The 13,510-nt window shown below is 55.0% G+C and overlaps 2 protein-coding genes across 2 annotated transcripts; one reads left to right on the top strand and one right to left on the bottom strand.

The window, feature by feature from the left end:
• Positions 1–8,485: 8,485 nt before the first annotated feature.
• On the top strand, positions 8,486–10,357 carry ISF_08971 (hypothetical protein; the record flags this gene model as incomplete). The annotated part of the gene is made up of 2 exons (XM_018852574.1): positions 8,486–8,725; positions 9,521–10,357. The coding sequence occupies 2 exons, from the start codon at positions 8,486–8,488 to the stop codon at positions 10,355–10,357; spliced, it is 1,077 nt and encodes a 358-aa protein (XP_018700202.1).
• A 930-nt stretch (positions 10,358–11,287) lies between these two features.
• ISF_08970 (Aquaporin-like protein) lies at positions 11,288–12,410 on the bottom strand (the record flags this gene model as incomplete). Its single annotated transcript, XM_018852573.1, has 2 exons — positions 11,288–12,300; positions 12,371–12,410. The coding sequence occupies 2 exons, from the start codon at positions 12,408–12,410 to the stop codon at positions 11,288–11,290; spliced, it is 1,053 nt and encodes a 350-aa protein (XP_018700201.1).
• Between the last annotated feature and the right edge of the window lie 1,100 nt (positions 12,411–13,510).

Raw genomic sequence — 13,510 nt, 5'->3', positions numbered from 1 at the left:
CTTGCTATCGTCTCTCCTTCTCGCGCTCTGTTCCTCTCCATCTCGCTCTATTTCTTGACGTTGTTGCTGCTGTGATGCGACGACCGAACCGAAGATGCGACGGGTGCACGGCGCACAAGATAACGAGCGCAAGGCTTTCGCCAGCTGTTGGCGCGACAGGATGTCGTAGTCGGATCGGGAAGAGCGATCGCAGTAGAAGCGATGCAAGCAAGGCGCATCAAATAGCCGGACAGAGTCGAGAGGGCGAGGCAACAGAGCGCAACGAATTTGTCGGCGCGCAATTGTCGCCCGACGTCGATCGGCTGTTGAAGGGCCTTTGATTGAGGACGTGGGGCGTGGGCGCGAGGAGAATACAAGCCAGGGGCTTGAGAGCGCGTAGAGAGCAGAAAACGGCGCAGGTCGCGGCGCGCCGGGGGGGGAGGGTGAAGCTGCGCAAAAACGATGATAAAAAGGAACTTACATGAAAATACCTGAGTGGTGAAAAGGAAGATGTCAAAGGTGACAACCAGGACCAGGGCCGACGAACGGACGAGGTACAGTACACAGGTATAGTACGACGAGGTACGGCGGACGGGCTGGTGTCCTGGCGAGAAAAGCGAGAAGACAGGCGGGATGACCAAGAAGTCTAGGCCAAGCGAGCAAAGGCGTGGCGATGCGCGAAGACGGGGCTGTGGTGGCTGGTGGCTGGGGCAGAAGCTCGCCTGCTCTCAGGTGAGCGTGAGGGAGGGAAGGAGGGCCTTGCTTGGGCGGCTAGTTGCAAGGAGAAGGCCGGCTGGGCTAGTGCTAGTGACGGCACGGGCGACGGGCGAAGCTGGCTGTAAAGTAGTTGGTTAGTAGCGGTCCTTCACTTCGAGACGAGTATCCATACTCTACTGGTATGTATTGTCTTTGTCGACAGTGGAGCTTTTTCGCAGACTAGGGACGGTAGTAAGCTTCGCTTGGCTCTTGGGCTCTGAGCAGGTGGATGAATGGATATGTAGGCAGGTAGCCGGATTGAAGCGGAAGGTAGGGTAGCGCGGCGCGATGAGATGAAGGTTCGATTGCGTCCAAATAGGATTGCCTTGTTCTCGTTTTTTCTTTGCTCTAACCTCTGTTGCTCGTTTGATTGGATGACGATCGGGTGCCGATTTGAGCAATGGAAAAGCACTGCAACTAGGCGTCGTCAGTCAGTGGCAGGCCAGGAGCCATACATACTCTGAGTAGGGGGGAGGTGAAGCACCGTGGCGCGAAAGGTGGCTGGGGAGTGGCCAGAGACACGACCATGACACGAACATGGCCAAGTGAGGAAGGGGAGGCAGGAGAGAGCGGGAGCAATACTCCTAGGACAGAGCGAGAAAACAGAAAGCGCGCGCTGGGACATCGGCTGACATACCTGATAGAAAAGAATAAAGCAGACTGTTCAACACAGCTCTTCTCTTTCCTTCCCTTCCGAATCACCCTCTCGCTCTGTTGCGACCCGTTTGCTGTCGCGGTGTCGCGGTACCTAGAGGACGGACTCAGTGGGACCTGAGCGCTGTGACAAGCACTGGGCGCTGGCACTGAAAAACAGAAAGCACAGTGGAAGGAGGGGGGCGGGATGGTGGAGGAAGCAAAAAGAGGTACTTGGTCCGCAAGTCACTCCAGCGAGGATTTGGGGCTATGGCCAAGCAGCCTAGCAAACCTGGTAGCTGGCAAGGTCACTGGACTTGGACAAAGGTGAGAGAAAGAGGGGAGTGAGCAGGCCAACTTGGGCGGTGCGAGGAGAGCGCAGACGACAGGAAGGAGGAAAAGAGGTAGAAGGGAGGTGACGAGGTACAAGCGACGAGGTCGGGGGACTGCCAAGGTACTCCCACCCAAGAGTGGGGCCTGGCGTCACTGGTGTCCTCCAACACTGTACAGACACACTGTACTACATCTATTAAATGTGCTGCAATCGTACAGTGCGATTGTCGCCGCGCACCTTGCTTGAGCCACCATCCGCGCTCAGACCATGTTGATCCACTCTTCTGGTACCATTCCCGTATCCGGTACCTGCTCTGTTCTGCCTGTTCCAGCGCCACCGTTCTCCAGCCACGTCCACCACCGCAGTTTGAACCAACCAGCCCTGCCATTTGCCATTTGGCGTGGGCTTCCTCTCCTCCGCCGTCCCCCCTCCTCCTCACTCATCGTTGTCGGTGTCACTCATCAGCCCAGCCGACTCGCTTTTCAGCCCACCATCGACTCGAGCAATGTCCCGTCATTGAGAAAAACGAAGCTTCTTTGTCCTGTCTACCGCCCTTTCCACCGTTCTGACTCCGTACCAAGCAAGGCAAATGCACATCTCAATCACCACGACTCACCGTTTTCGCCCAGCGCGCCATCCCATCCAGCCAGCTAGCCAGCCAGCCAGCGATGAGACATCTTCTTCGCCAACCAGCCCGTCGCAGAATTGTCCCGGTTGCTGATCCGTTGCCCACGCGTAATTTCCGTGAGGGCAGAAACGGCGCAGAAATCTCCTGCGCCGTTTCTGTCGCGACCATTGTGCTGCCACCTCATCTGCACAATACTGCTCACTCCTGCGTCGTGCAGTAGCACTAATTCAAATATCAACTGACGACGTAACAACATGTATCCCACCCTGTATCACGCAAGCCATATCTTGTCAAAGCTCTTGTGGCTAACTATGTGTAGGTACGGAGCACAACACCTGAATCCTGTGCCCCCTCTGTACATGATCCACAAATCAATCACCCGTGTTGCGGCACTTGTTTCCTCCAACCGCCTCCCCCAAACACCCTGGTACCCGATACTTTCCTTTTCTGCTCCCAACGGTGATCTCAACACACCACACAACAAGCGGAACCCCAATGGTTCGTGGCCATGGCGGTTCGAATCGTTCGTCCCCACCCTGCCTCACAAGCGTCCGCTACTTATTGCATCTGTACCTGTCATCTCTCGGGTGCTTCCGAGAGTGTAAGCCACCACGTATCAAGGCTTGCTCATGAAGTGAGTGCCCTGTCAATTCTCCATCGTCGACCATCTTTGACGAGGTCCGCCCTTGCATTAACGGATGCGTGCCATACCCATTTTTTGATGCTGCAAAAACGCTGTCCACTTCTCGGCCTCTATACTGAACCACACGACTGATGACATGCGTACCCGTCCAAGCACTGGAGCTTATTAAACATTATTCAATGGCATCGGTCTTTACATATTGGGCCGTCTTCTACCGAGCATCGCAGTGGCTAACCTAAACGGTCTCTGCTTGGTCATTGCGTTTCTCGCGATGGCATGCATCCCGACGACGTGTTGGGTAGCAGCGTTCTCGCCCGCCTCCTTAGATCCTCTACCGGGATCTGATTCGAACGTGCGACATTTGCGTCACTAAGCAAGTTGTTGAGATCATCGACAGGCCTTGGCACATCTTGACATCCACGTACGCACCGCAATGGCCAAGTCGGATATCGAGCATCGACCTTGTCTCGTCCGCCGTGCGCATTGAATGGATGACCAGCAACGCTGTAGCCCATGTGCATCTGTACCAGTACCAAGTGTTACGTCGACCAGGCGCCGACTCTCACATGCGAAACTTAAAAGTCTCTGTCGTCTTCAGGCAGCAAAGTTAGTCTCCCTGGAGTTGTCACTGAGCCTGTCGTCGCCCAATTTTGCCTATTGCCAAAGAGTCATGGCATTGGCTGCCTCACGGCTAAGCTTGGGGTTCCTCAGTTTGTTACTAAGTTAAGAAGCATTTACATCCGACAGTTGCATTAGACTGACTAGATGGATTTAGTTGCCAAGCTATTGAATTCGTGACTCTGCAAAGTTGCAGTGCCGTCAATGATGAAGTTCACATCACGAGTCCAACTCTTTCTGTTGGCCAACATGACCCCGCAACTTAGATATTGTTGGCGTTCCCTCCTTTCTTGCCTGAACTCGGCATTTTTTCAAATGTCTTCTTCCATGCTTTCACAGACGCAGCTTGCAGGATTGTTCGAATGGGGTTCTGGCGGTCACTAGAAAGACACTTATTCAACTAGTGACAGTTGGACGGACAGCCACGTTTCTTGTTACCAACACGGACATGCGGTTTGCTCCTTCCACGACGCTTAACATGCCGCGCACAAGCGTACGATGCCGCCTCTCCACACTCTCTCTCAACTACTGGCGGAGCGTCAAGCTGATATGCTATGCACGCGTCATCATCCGACCAGAATAAGGTTTCCTTTGGCAGAAGTCTACCATTACAGCGGCCGGTGCAACTTACACTTTACTCTACAGCAACCAAGCTGTCTATTTGTAGTAACGGTCATCATGCTGGAACGCAGTAAACAGGTTCGCCACCCCGAGTCTGCTTAGGCTTGGTCCATAAGGCTGTCAAGTTGCGCCAGGAACATGCCACCGTCGGCTTCCAGTAAAGGGGAGAAGGCCACTTCCAGTTTGGCGCCGAGTCTGTCTCAGACTATGACATCTACAACTCGTGAGATGAGGCCGCTCGCTCAGTAGGCCATGTCTGCGACGCCGCAACAGACTGTTAGCTAGACAGTGCCGCTGGACAATCAGTGGTAGAAATGAAGATGTCATAGGTGACGAACAGGACAAGGCCGACAGACAGGCGGGAATTTTAGAAGAAGATGCAGTCTCTTCATCTGCGATATTCCAAGTTGTCACTGTTGCCTGCTCATCTGTTCACAAAATCACTTGAACACCCTTGGTTGCTCATAATGCCATGCCAAATCTGGTCAATCGAATGACTCAGAAGAGACAAATTGCCGTTCCACAGTTTCTCGCATGACGCATGCAGATGGACATGAAAGACGTCATGTTTCTGTCAGTAGTGATGGCTGTTTATTGGAAAGGGAATTAGTGCATTGAGGGTGAGCAGAGCGTGAGCCATGCGAGCATGCAACGTGCGGGACTCTTGTGAGGTCCCTTCCAGGTCCATGATCTAGAGATGCATTACTAGTTTCTGCATGGGAATTGTCTACCTCATTTAAACATTTTTGGGATGAAGTGCTTGGATGTTCTCGAGATGGACGGCCGTCTTGGCAGTCGATTGTCCACGTGTCAGGATGGAGGACTGGGTGAATTCGGCCGTGAACCAACGACCACGTCTCTCGAAACGTCAAGGTGGCATATTGTACGCCGACAACTATACAGGTTTACAGCGCATAAGGTAGCATGTTTAGGAATTGGGGTCTTTCACCGTCGCCTCCCACCGCACCTCCAGCCGCAGAGGAGACTATGCTCTAGGGTAGCCCTTGCATCGACAAATGGCAGTGCATATCCGACCTCATCCACGAACCAACGCCAATGATTCGACGTTCATTCCCGAGAAAAGGCGCTTCGTCTCATTTAACAGTCCTAAAAGCAGTTCAGCGGTCTTTTACCGCCACCTTCACACCGCGACACGGCCCAAACGCTGCTCAAACGGCTTGAAACGCAACCCATGCCTGGCAAACCCTCTATGCCAAACGAACGCCTTCGCTCGCAGCCAACAACTTGGCTCTTTTCTTTGCATTGTACTGCCTTGTAACCAGACGTCATACTCTTTTATTTTTTCGTTCGTGTGACCTCCTCCTCCTTGGTTGATCACAAAACACCGCTGAAAAAAAAAACAGGTTCCGATGCAGAGCCTCCCTCGATCGGCACACCTCTTTCCCGTCTGCAAGTCTGCATGCAACCAACCCCTTGTTGACCTTCCAGTCGTCTGGTGTTTTTCCTTCTCGACCCCGAAATTTGCCACACACACCGCCCATCTTTGCATGGTCTGCGGCTCTGTGATGAGGCTTGCCTGCTGAAAAGCACAGCCTCGGCCGCGCGCGGCGGCGGCCGCCGCGCACTTGCGCACCTGAACATGACAGATTAAGACAATATCGTAATATAATGCGCCTTGCGCCACGCATAGGACGCGCGCGCCGAAGGGCCGGTCGGCGTGTTGTTCTGTAATATATCGCATCAGATGGCGCAATGATGCGCCGTAAACGCCTGGAGCTCGAAACGAGCCGAAATTACAAAGTAAAGCGGTTGACCTAGGTTTGCCACGAGCATCCATCGCATGCCAGCTACCTACCAGCAATGCAATGCCAGGCTTTTTTTTTTTTTTCCCTTCCTTGACGAGCGTGTTACCGGTAAACAGGTTCGTGGCAGAATTGAAACTATGGCTCTTGGTTGGGACGAGTATTTCGGATCGCGGACAAACCGAATGTAAATGTGACATGACACGGCCAAGCCGTTTGTGGTGGTCGTTTCGTCTCAACCGCAAAAATGCAACCATCTCCCCCGCGGCGAGCCAGGTACGGAACAAACTGGCGCATTTACCTTGTATGTGCCTGGCCAGCCTCGCCTCGTCCCCTCTCTGTGCTGTGCTGTGCTGTCCTCTTCTCCAGAATTGACGTCAACGGATGAAATTTATCGGACGTATCCCGAGGTCCGAGTGCGCCTGATGTGACCCGTCAGCGCGGCTCAATCTCCCTCACATTACGGATAAAGTATGCAGATTATGCATGCCGCCGCCGCCTTCTTCTTCCCTCCTCATTTGACAAGCTGGTGTGGGTTAATGCTATTACGACGGGGCGAGCCCACTGGGGTTGCATCTGTTTTTTTTTTTCTTCGAGGGCGGGATTTTAGCTGATAGCCTGATACCGAGGTGAGATGCGCTGGGCCCTGCCCTTGGTGCTGTTTCAAGATGTGATCAAAACCCCCCCTGCAACTTCCCCTCCGTGGCGCAGGGCCGTCGACGCCGTGGGTTTCGCCAGGTATCGGTTTCATGTCAAATAATGAGGGGAGGGACAAGGGAAAAAAAAAACAAAACAAAAAAGCAAATCAGAGGGAAGGGGAGTAATCAGGAACCGTCAGGCACGGCCGGCAAAGCCGGGCGATGAAGACGCCGGACATTACGTAGTAGCCTGGCCGACGGGCTTTTCATGGCATGGGAAAGCTTGAGAAAGCTTGGGAAAGCTTGGATTATTAGCTACGAACTGGTGGCTTGTTTCCAACTGGGCAAGGGAGAGTGTTTGGGTCTGAATCAGACGTTGAAATGAGCCGCACATTTTTCATGTGCTATGTGAAAGAAAAAAAGAAAAGAGGGTTGAAGAAAAGAAGCCCAGCCAAGAGCATGACAGTTTCTCTTGTCGGCTGTCATAACTCACCGGCTCGACTATATCACTGGTATAACACGGTAGGGCGCCATAAAACAGATCACCCTCAAGCGGTTTCGACAATGGCCATCATCAAATAAACAAATACAGCAAGCCCCGGTTGGGGTTGGAATCTGGTGCTACAGGCACCGTATCGACTACATGACGCCCTGCGTCGTTAGTGTCCTCCGCCACGGCAGGCCATGCAAGGCCAATGTTTGGGCTGACGTAGTTGATAGCCAGTAAGCACGTTGTAATACCACCACGCAGGTTTCTTCGCTCTCCCCTGCACAGCGTGACGCTGCTGGGATTCCCCCCTGACACTGTCCGTACTTGTGGGAAAACGTCAGAACTTGGTGGAGTATCTTATAGTTGACGCTCGGGATTTGACTCTTTTGTCGAGTGAATAGTAGGAGGGAGTAGATCAGATGCCAAGACGAGTTCCATGGGCACAACAACTTTAATAAAGCTAACTAGTGTGCTGACAAGAAACCACAGCCTAACCAACTAGTGAAGGACGCGGAGCATAGAGGCAATCTATAGGATTCGCCTGCATGCACCACTTGGCACATGCTATAAGGCAGAATATACATATATCCATCCATACAAAGCGGTGGGACGTTACTACCGCGGCGCGCGTAGGAACAGGTCCCTGTGGTTCCTCGGCCACACCTGGCCGGGCTAATCCCGAATTGTTTACAAGGCCCGGCCGGGCGGTGATGTTCAGCAGAGTAACTAACTAGTTAGTAGAGTCCAAGCGGGTATCAGCCATGGGGATAGTACAGCATCGATGTGGTAGTTATACGATAGCACGTAATACTGTGCAACGTGGAAAGCCACAAGCCACAACGGACCGTGAACCATGGACCACGGACCACGGATGACGGACCACTCGGCTCGACTCGGATTCGGGCACTCAAGTTCATACTCATGTCACTACATCGGACCAGCGGCGAAGGCGGCGGCGGTGTAGGTTTGGCGGTCTAGCAAGTTGGTTTAGTTGCCACTGTTTTGATGCTCTGCCATTGTTTGACATGTTGGTTCTCGTGAGCAACCAGGTTTCTGCTCATTCTTCTCATCTTATTTTTATTCTTTTCGCATAATCGAAACGAGACTGAGAATATGCTCATGACCTCTCAAAATCAGGGGGAGACCAGCGCGGCAGCGTCATCAGACTGTGCGGTGTGTGTGGGAGAATGTCACCATCCCCAACAGCTCAAGGGCCCCGATTATGTCTGTTCTCACCAAAGAGACCAGACAACAGAACAGATACAAAAAAGGTTTTGCTAAAATGAAGACCGGACCAGCTTTTCTCTTCTCTCACTGGATGCCTTGCTCAAACAAAGAAAAGAAAATAAATAAAATGAATAAAAATGGAATAAAATAAAATCATGCTACCGCCCCGCACGCTTGGCCAGCCTGTAACAAAGCTAGATCTCATAGTCGACCAGGGGCTCCCCTTGAATCCTCGAATCCTTGATGCAATGCAGCAGCATCCGGACAGGGTCGCGGCCCCTCCAAACATCACAACCCGCCAAGCTGTTTCTGCATGTAACCAACTATACCCAGTCGTCTATACAGCACAGCACAGCATGCAGCATGCCCAGTGGCAGTACCGGGAACTGGCATGCGTGCGTTATCGACACCACCTTGCTCGTTGGGATCCACGGCCCTCGCCGACCTGACCTGTCTGTCTGTCACTCATTATATCATCATCGTCTCTTCCCGACACTGCCTTGTTGGCCCTTTTCCCCCTTCTCTGGTCTTCATTTCCCTCCGCAACTTACATCGGTGCTGTGTGAACAACATACCACTCGTGGTCTCTTGCCAAACAGTTGTTTTTTTCCTTCCTTCTTTTTGTTTTATTGGTTGCGTATTACCAGTCCTTCCTTGACCCCCTGCTCACGAGCACAACTCTCATTTCAGAAACCAAAAACCATCGTCACTCCTTCGACCTTCGTACACTCATTTTCTTGAACGACCAACTGGCTTGGCCTTCAGACCATTCTTTACACCCTTTCAATACGCAACTTTTAAAACAGGAAAAAAACTGTTACCAAAACTAATCCCTGAACCCATCCTCTCTTTTCCGGCAACAACACGAGAACCCCTCTCCGGCGGTACCATTCGTTTCGAACCGACCGAACCGGCAACTATTACCTGAAAAGGACAACATTAATTAGCACCGACGCTTGGCCTGGCTGCCAAATAGTTTACTTTCGACCACTTGGACTTGAAAAAGGGGTGCAAAAACATGTCTCGCACTCAGACTCTCTCCCCTCACACCATTGACATCTCAGCGCACGCCCGCAACAAGAAGAACGCCATGACCGGCGGCGGCCGCGCCTGGAGAGAGGACGAGGCAAGTGAACCAACAACACACAACACACTTGCCGGTATGAAAGCTCTACTAACACGCAACCCAGGAGGCCTACCTCCTCCGCACCCGTCTCCAGAAGATGCCCTACAAGCACATCGCCGCCCACCTCAACAAGACGGAGCTCGCCTGCCGCCTGCACTACCACCAGCTGTCCCACGGCAGCAGCCGCCGCAAGCGCACCGCCTCCAGCTCCTCCGGCTCCGACCGCTCCCCCGTCATGCCCAACCTGAGCCCGAGCCCCTCCGCCGCCGCCTACGAGCGCGTCTCCCGCTCCATCTCGCCCCCGCGCCACCTCGGCGGCGGCGGCGGCCGCTTCGCCATGACCCCTCCCCCGCAGATGAGCGACGTCCAGCTGCCCGGCCTCCTGCTCTCCGGCGGCTGCTCCCCGCGCGTGCCGACCATCCTGCCCAAGCCCGCCTCCATGGGCCTCGGCACCTCGCGCGCCAGCTCCCCGCTCGGCTACCCCCCGTCGTCCTCGTCCTCGTCCATGCTTGAGCAGCAGCATCCGCAGCAGCAGCAGCATCCGCTCCCGCCCGTCTCTTTCCGTCGCGAGTCGTCCCTCCCGGCGCCGGTTCCGCACCATCACAGCCTGCCGCTGCCGTCCACGGCGATGCCCCCGGCGCACTCCCCGGCGCACGTCGACCTCAACCGCCTGCACTCGGTGTACGCGGCGCACCGCGACAAGTTCTGGGACCTGGTGGCCGCCGAGTACGGCTGCTCGATGGGGCCGGCCACGCTGGAGAAGGCCTGGAAGAGCGGCCGCTGCTGCGGAGGCGGCGGCGGCGGACCGGCGTACGGTCCGCTGGCCAGCCCCAAGGAGGACAGCAAGACGGGGGCGTCGCGCGACAAGACGAGGATATCCTCCCTCATCTCCGCGGACTAGGCGATTCACCATTCTTACCTGGGTTTTCTTGTGTTTTCTTTTGGTGGTCGTAATCGGAAAGGGTTGCGGTTGTCCCGAGGCGTGAAAGGGTTATTGGGTTAACTTGGGTTTTTTGTGCAAGGCGCCTGGGACGTTTTATGTATTTTGATGATTTTAGCTGATGATTTGACTGGGCAGAGTGCGGAGGAGGAGCTCGCGTCTTGATGGAAAAATTGACTTGCAATTACGAATACCACGTACAACCATAAATTCTGTGACCATTGTGTCTACCGTATTATTACTCGGTGCCAGATCCTGCCAGGCTACTCTTGGTTGTACAAGTTGGCGGCGATTGTCTGAAACTCTTGCCGGCACGCCCACGGGATGCCCTGAAGGACTCGGGCTGAGCTGCAAGATGACCTGGAACCGTTTCGTGGGCCGGAAACGCGCTTTCGGTGTGCTTTGAGTTGGGTGGTGCTGATCTGGCGGCGGGCTGGGCCGTTCTGGGGTCTGGGCCGGCAAGGCAACGGTGACGCACAGAGCTTCCATCGGCTCACGGGAGCTTTGAAGGACGTCCGTGCGGTTGATGAAGCAGGGAGGGAGGGGGAGGGGTGGCTCGTGCTAGAGGGCATCGCAAACAGGGATAACGCGCGCTGATCTCGTGCGGGTTGAAGCTGAGTTTGTTCGCCTTGCTCTTCATGGCGTGGAACTGCTTGCTGGTGAGAGGGAAGGACTCCGGGGTTGCTCATAGCACTTGGCAACTGCTTGGCGAAGTAACAAACACCTGCAACCCGTTATGCATAATTTATTAAAAAGGGCAAAACCTGTCGCTACAGCGCATCTATAGACAGCCTATCTACCTACACCAACCGAGGTCGCCAAAGTCCCGCTACTAACGGATGGACAAACCAGAGCGGGCATATGATCCCCCCCTCGGCCTTCACCAGGCGGCTAATGGTTCCTGGTGTGCTCCAGGTGCTTCGACGTGTCACTGTCGTCGACCACCGCCCCCGTCGTCCTGCTCAGGTGGCGCATCAGCCCCTCCTTGCCCGACTCGAACTCGGCATGCCCCTTGTGAATCCGCAGCAGGCTGTCCCTCATCAAGAACTCGTAGTACCCCGTCGCCACGAGCGTCGCCGGGATGCTGACCAGGATGCTGATCGGCGCGTACGTCATGTACGTGAACGCCTCCCTGCCGAAGAAGATGGCCGCCACGATACGCGTGCCCAGGTCGCGAGCCATGTTGGTGCTGATGGTGATGTCCGCGAAGCCCCAGACCATGAGCGCGTAGGCGATGCCGATGACGAACGGGGCGCTCGCGGGCGAGATGAACGGGTTGGTCGGGTCGATGCACGCCCAGATGACTAGCGCCAGGAAGGCGTCGACGAAGAACTCGGTCATGAACAGGAAGCCGTGGTTCGTCTGGGTCGGGTTCGGGAACGAGCACAGGATGCTCGCCGGCGCGCCGTTGGCCACCAGCGGCTTGCCCGCCGCTAGCAACTCCGCCTTCATCGCGGAAATCTCGGGCCAGTACATGCCCATCACCACCAAGCCGGCGATGAAGGCGCCGAATATCTGGCTGAGGATGTACTGCGGCACTTTGCGAAGCGGGAAGCCCTGCCAGAACCAGAACGCGATGGTGATGCAGGGGTTGAAGTGGCCGCCGGAGGTGGACGCGCAGCAGATGATGGCGAAGGCGATGCCCATGCCGAACGCCCAGCCGATCTGGAAGAGGCTGCCAAAGGCGGCGACGCCGACGGGGCTGGACAGGTTCAGGGTGAAGGCGGCAACGGCGGCGATGCCGGGGAAGACGTAGAAGAAGACGCCGGTGGCCTCGGCGAGGCACTCGCGCACCCAGCGCGGGCGGGCGCGCTCAAAGTCGAGGCGCCGCTGGGAGACGGGCTTCGGGGGGACGACGTGGCGCGAGACGTGCCTCTCGATGGCCTCGGTGACGCCTAGCTCTACTGCAGGAAGGATGGAGTGTTAGCATATTGCTCCTGCTGCTCGGGCTCCATCATGGATGTTGACACATACAATCATGGGTTTGCAGACGAGAAAGGTCGGGGGAAGACATTGTTGCTGGTCAGCTCTGTGGGAGGCTCGAACTGAGATGCAGAGGATGGACCGGAAAGGTGCAGCTTTCTACTCTACATTCAAGGTCACATCGTCGGACGGGGGCCGCTACATATATGTCGTTTTCTGGGGCGGGCTATTCCGCTCCCGGAGAGTTGCTATAGCCGGCACCGGATCGACTGGAGCGAGGACCGGGCGAAGAGAAAGAAAAAGAGGGCAAAATAGTGGCAAGCAAATAGCGGCAAAAAATTGCCGGTTCGAGGCCTCTGGTCCATTGATGGGCGGTGCGGAGGAGGCTAGAATCCACCGTTGGCAAACAGTAGTGTAGATGGATGGATGGATGGATGAATGGATGGATGGATGGGCGGCTCTGTAGAAGTTGGGGGCTCTTCTTTGACAACTTGAGACTTGGGGGAACGTTATGGGCTAATTAGCGGGCGCAAGAACATGGGGAGGTTTGATAGCCTCAAAGAAAGAACGGCAGCCAGCGGGCGTGGGGTGTGGAGGAGGGGAGGAGTAGCGGAGGAGAGCTGGAGAAGGTTAAAATCAGGCTCAGGATGAGCGGGGAGAGAGAATGAAGCAGAACCCGGGGATTTCCTGGGGTAAAGCAAGGGAGGCTATGCTGACTATGCTGTGATTGGCATGTTCGTCTCATGATGTGGAGGACGAATGCATGTTAGATGTTCGTGGTCAGGGAGGAAGACCGGGCCTGTAGACCAATAGAGTCGCGAATCGAGCTGCTCTCGGCCGAGGTTCCTCTCCATTGCTTCTTGGCCCCCCCGTCGTCGGAGATGCATTGATCCCATCTTTGCGAGCAAGCGTGTATTCTAAAATGAACCTAACCTGTTCCAAGTGGTTACCCCAAAACGTGGCTTGCGCACCAGCCGAGGCTGCAATGGGAGTATTCGTATTGGTTGGTTGGGCAAGCCATGGGCAGGACATTTGAACAAGGTGGCGGGCTATAGTTTGTTTGACAAGTTGCCGGTATGTCCGGGTAGTGAGTTCGGGAATTGGCTATTGTCTGACGGGATCCCGGCAACAGCACCACGGACTAGGGATCATGAATGAATGATGAATGAATGATGGATGATGGATGACGAG

The sequence above is a fragment of the Cordyceps fumosorosea genome (genome assembly GCF_001636725.1).
Source record: "Cordyceps fumosorosea ARSEF 2679 chromosome Unknown scaffold_39, whole genome shotgun sequence".
NCBI classification, from domain to species: Eukaryota; Fungi; Ascomycota; class Sordariomycetes; order Hypocreales; family Cordycipitaceae; genus Cordyceps; species Cordyceps fumosorosea.
The sequence above is the reverse complement of the archived record's forward strand: the minus strand, read 5'-3'. Positions and strand labels throughout refer to the sequence as shown.